This window comes from Cebus imitator, unplaced genomic scaffold, assembly GCF_001604975.1.
Source record: "Cebus imitator isolate Cc_AM_T3 unplaced genomic scaffold, Cebus_imitator-1.0 Scaffold234, whole genome shotgun sequence".
NCBI classification, from domain to species: domain Eukaryota; kingdom Metazoa; phylum Chordata; class Mammalia; order Primates; family Cebidae; genus Cebus; species Cebus imitator.
The window spans coordinates 519,690-524,770 of NW_016107549.1; the positions used below are offsets into that span (position 1 = coordinate 519,690).

General features: G+C 51.4%; 1 protein-coding gene across 3 annotated transcripts in view; it reads right to left on the bottom strand.

Moving 5' to 3' along the window:
• The window catches only part of IL27RA (interleukin 27 receptor subunit alpha), a 19,890-nt gene that overhangs the window by 9,923 nt on the left and 4,886 nt on the right, over nucleotides 1-5,081 (bottom strand). For 2 of the 3 annotated variants that reach the window (XM_017497643.2, XM_037727536.1), the window contains exons 3-6: nucleotides 2,473-2,630; nucleotides 2,227-2,384; nucleotides 514-676; nucleotides 336-409 (exon numbers count right to left, since the gene is read on the bottom strand). In XM_017497643.2, coding sequence (XP_017353132.1) covers nucleotides 336-409; nucleotides 514-676; nucleotides 2,227-2,384; nucleotides 2,473-2,630 — 553 coding nt within the window. The remainder of the gene's footprint in view (nucleotides 1-335; nucleotides 410-513; nucleotides 677-2,226; nucleotides 2,385-2,472; nucleotides 2,631-5,081) is intronic. The other variant, XM_017497645.2, reaches the window with a different exon arrangement.

A 5,081-nucleotide genomic window follows, 5' to 3' on the forward strand; every position in this document is an offset into this window, starting at 1 on the left:
CTCTTGTTGTCCAAGCTGGAGTGCAGTGGCGTGATCTTGGCTCACTGTAACCTCCGCCTCCCGGGTTCAAGCAATTCTCCTGCCTCAGCCTCCCAAGTAGCTGGGATTACAGGCACGTACCACCACACCTGGCTAATTTTTGTACTTTTAGTAGAGACAGGTTTCACCATGTTGGCCAGGCTGGTCTCGAACTCCTGAGCTCAAGTGATCTACCCACAGCGGCCTCCCAGAGTGCTGGAATTACAAGCGTGAGCCACCTTGCCTGGCCTTATGTCAGTGTTATTTAGGGGTTTCCTGACACGTACAGAGACATGTAGCTGGTCCCTGAGGCTCACCTTCCATAGAAGCAAGGGTTCCTCTCCTCCAGGCGTCCCACAGAGGCTCCCTGATACCCACACATCTTTTGGAGCTGGCAAGGTTGAGGAAACGGGAGAACAAATGAGCAGGACAAGATTGGACAGACTTCCGGGGGTAGGAGGGACGCGGATCGAGGGCCAGCCCGGACATCCTCACCAGAAGGCGGTGTCTGGAAGGACAAAATGGGGCTCCACTCGCCCCACAAAAAATCCTCTTGTTTCTCCATTCGGCAGCGGCCGTGCACTTTGTAGCCAGTGGCTAGCTCCAAATCTTGGATCTCAAGAGGGGCCAGGGGCACCGTCTTCAGCTCTGGTTCCAGCTAGGGGAGAGACAGGCGAGCGTGGCAGGGCCAGGGCCTGAGTCAAGGGTACTTGAACTTAACTTTTTTGTTGTTTTATTTTCGGTTTTGGTTTTGAGACAGTCTTCTTCTGTGGCCCAGGCTGGAGTGCAGTGGTTCAATCTTGACTCACTGCAACCTTCACCTCCCGGGTTCAAGTGATTCTCCCACCTCAGCCTCCTGAGTAGCTGGGATTATAGGCACACACCACCACACCTGGCTAATTTTTGTTTTGTTTTGTTTTTTGAGATGGAGTCTTGCTCTGTCGCCCAGGCTGGAGTGCAGTGGTTCAATCTTGACTCACTGCAACCTTCACCTCCCGGGTTCAAGTGATTCTCCCACCTCAGCCTCCTGAGTAGCTGGGATTATAGGCACACACCACCACACCTGGCTAATTTTTGTTTTGTTTTGTTTTTTGAGATGGAGTCTTGCTCTGTCGCCCAGGCTGGAGTGCAGTGGTGTGATCTCGGCTCACTGCTGAAACCTCTGCCTTCCAGGTTCAAGCGAGTCTCCTGCCTCAGCCTCCTGAATAGCTGGGACTACAGGCACGCGCCACCATGCCCGGCTACATTTTTTTGTATTTTTAGTAGAGGCGGGGCTTCGCCATGCTGACCACGATGGTCTCGATCTCCTGGCCTTGTGATACACCTGCCTCAGCCCCCAAAGTGCTGAGAGTACAGGCCCTCAGCCTCCCAAGTAGCTGGGATTACAGGCGCCCGTCACCATGCCCGGCTAACTTCTGTATTTTTAGTAGAGACAGTGTTTCACCATGTTAGCCAGGCTGGTCTCAAACTCCTGACCTCAGGTAATCCGCCCACCTTGGCCTCCCAAAGAACCTGGGAGGTGGAGGTTGCACTGAGTTGAGATCGCACTGCTGCACTCCATCCTGGGTGACAGAGCAAGGCTCCATCTCAAAAAAAAAAAAAAGTGTAAAGTCTGGTACCCCATATCCTTCTGGGGTCTCCTTGCTCTGAACTTGTCTTCCACTTCCCTGCTGTGTGACCTTGGGAAAACTGCTTAACTCCTCTGAGGTTGACCTTTCCCAACTGTGAAATAGATATATATATATATATTTTTGAGACAGAATCTTGCTCTGTCATTCAGGCTAGAGTGCAATGGCGCGATCTTGGCTCACTGCAACCTCCGCCTCCTGGGTTCAAGCGATTCTTCCTGCCTCAGACTTCCAAGTAGCTGGGATTACTGGTGCCCAGCACCATGTCCGGCTAATTTTTGTATTTTTAGTGGATACCAGATTTTGCCATGTTGGCCAGGCTGGTCTCGAACTCCTGACCTCAGGTAATCCACCCACCTTGGTCTCCCAAAGTGCTGGGATTATGGGCGTGAGCCACCGCGCCTGGCCATGGGAGGAAGATTTGTAGCTGGACAAGAGGCGCATGCAGGCCTTTTGTGCGGCATGCAGACAGAACCCAGGGGCAGACACAGAATGAGTCCTGGGCTGGGTCTCTGATCCTGGGATGATGCCTCAGTCCCTGCCCAGGATAGGATGGGGAGAAGAGGACCGCAGCACTCACCAGGGTCCAGGCCACCTCCTGGCATCTTCGGTAGTGGAACTGGCAGATCAGAACCTTATGAGATGGCCACGTAGGTGGGGTCCAATGGATTGTGGCCTCCAGGGGGTCATCCTCAGAAAAGTCCACATCAGGACCCAGCCGGGGGGCGTTTGGCTTCACTGGGAAAGGGGAGACCAGGGTGTAGTGAGCCACGCCCTCCAAGATCACCCACCCCACATAGAGCACCCCGCCATCCTGCCACATTACTTTGGGTTTCCAGGTTCACGAAGACGGGGGGCCAGAGAGGCTGGCCTGTCTTAGTCCCCCAGACAAGGAGTTTGTCAGACATGGTGAGCTGTTCCCGAGGAATGGACACCCAGCTCTGCCCGGCCGCCACTGCCACCGTCTGGGTTTTGTTGGAACGGCTGTGAGGAGAGAGGCAGGGATGAGACGTATGCTCGGCCAGTCCCGGGGCCGCGGATTACCACCCTTGAACCGACAGAGTGGCTGCAGCCTGCTCTGCTTGGGTTCAAATCCCACCTCTGCTGCTTCAGACCTGTGTGACCTTGAACAAGTAACTTATCTTCTCTGTGCCTCAGTTTCCTCATCTACAAAATGAGGGTAATAAAAGTAACTGCTCTTTTTCTTTCTTTTTTTTGAGACAGAGTCACCCAGGCTGGAGTGTAGCATGATCTCGGCTCACTGCAATCTCTGCCTCATGGGTTCAAGTGATCCTCCCACCTCATCCTCCCAAGTAGCTAGAATTACAGGTGTGTGCCACCATGCCTGACTAATTTTTTTGTATTTTTACTAGAGATGGGGTTCACCGTGTTGGCTAGGCTGGTCTTGAACTCCTGACTTCAAGTGATCCACACACCTTGGCCTCCCAAAGTGCTGGGATTACAGGTATGAACCACTGTACCCGGTCGTAACTGCTCTTTTCTCTCTCTCTCTCTCTCTCTCTCTCTCTCTCTCTCTGTTTCTCTCCTTCCTTACCCCTCCTCTTACCTCCCTCTCCTCCGTTTCCCTTATTTTCCTTCCACTCCTTCCCTTCCTCTCTTTCCCTTTCTCCCTCCCTCACTTCCTTCTTTCTTTTATTTTTTATTTTTATATTTTTTAATTGAGACAGAGTTTCACTCTTGTTGCCCAGGCAGGAGGTACACTGATGTGATCTCGGCTCACTGCAACCTCCGCTTCCCAGATTCAAGCGATTCTCCTGCCTCAGCCTCCCGAGTAGCTGGGATTACAGGCATGAGCCACCACGCCCAGCTAATTTTATATGTTTAGTAGATACGGAGGTTTCTCTATGTTGGTCAGGCTGGTCTTGAACTCGCGACCTCAGGTGATCCACCCGCTTGGCCTCCCAAAGTGCTGGGATTACAGGCCTGAGCCACCGTGCCTGGCCCTTTCCTTTCTTTCTTTCTTTCCTTTTTTTTTTTTTTTTTCAGAGACACGACCTCACTCTGTCACCCAGGCTGGACTGGAGCGGTGAGATCATTGAACTCCTGCAACCTTGAACTGCTGGGCTCAAGTGATTCTCCTACCTTAGCCTCCAGAGTAGCTGGGATAACAGGTGTGCATTACAATGTCCAGCTAATTTTTAAATTTTTTGTAGAAATGGGATCTTGCTATGTTGCCCAGGCTGGTCTCCTCTAATTCTTGGCCTCAAGCAATCACATACTGAGACTCCCATCTCTACAAAAAAATGTTTTAAGAATTAGCCAGGGGTGGTGGTGTGCACCTGTGATTCCAGCTACTTGAGAGGCTGGGGTGGGAGGATCAGTGGAGCCCAGGGGGTTGAGGCTGCAGTGAGTTGCAATCATGCCAGTGCCCTCCAGCCTGGGTGACAGAGTGAGACCCTGTCTCAACAACAACAACAAAACCATATGTGCGCATATACAGAAGGAGAAAGAGGCCGGCGCGGTGGCTCACGCTTGTAATCCCAGCACTTCAGGAGGCCAAAGCAGGTAGATCACCTGAGGTCAGGAATTCGAGACCAACCTGACCAATATATGATGAAACCTGACCAATATGATGAAACCCCGTCTCTACTAAAAATACAAAAATCAGCCAGGCATAGTGGCACACACCTGTAATCCCAGCTACTCGGGAGGCTGAGACAGAAGAATCGCTTGAACGCAGGAGGCGGAGTTTGCAGTGAGCCGAGATTGTGCCATTGCACTCCAGCCTGGAAAACTCTGTCTCAGAAGACAAAAGGAAATCCCGTCATTTCTAACAACGTGGATGGAACTGGAGAATATTATGTTACGTGAAATGAGACCCGGAAAGACGAACACTGCATGTTTTCACTGATACATGTGGAGTCTAAAACCTCTGAACTCCTCCTAGAAACAGAGTAAACTGGTGGTTACAGAGGCTGGGGGGAGAAGATGATGGTCAAAGAGCACAAAATCTCAGGCCGGGCATAGTGGCTTACACCTGTAATTCCAGCATTTTGGGAGGGCAAGGTGGGGGGATCACTTGAACCCAGGAGTTCGAGACTAGCCTGGGCAACTGAGCAAGACTCTGTCTCTGCCAAAAAAAAAATTTTACTTTTTAAATTATTCTTACTTTTTTTCCCTCCTCTTCCTCTTTCTTCTTTTTTATTTGAGACAGAGTTTCGCTCTTGTTGCCCAGGCTGGAGTGCAATGGCACGATCTCGGCTCACCACAACATCTGCCACCCAGGTTCAAGCGATTCTCCTGTCTCAGCCTCCTGAGTAGCTAGGACTACAGGCATGCGCCTGCACACCCGGCTAATTTTGTATTTTTAGTAGAAATGGGGTTTCACCATGTTGGTTAGTCTAGTCTTAAACTCCTGACCTCATGATCCGCCTGCCTCACCCTCCCAAAGTGCTGGGATTACAGGTGTGAGCC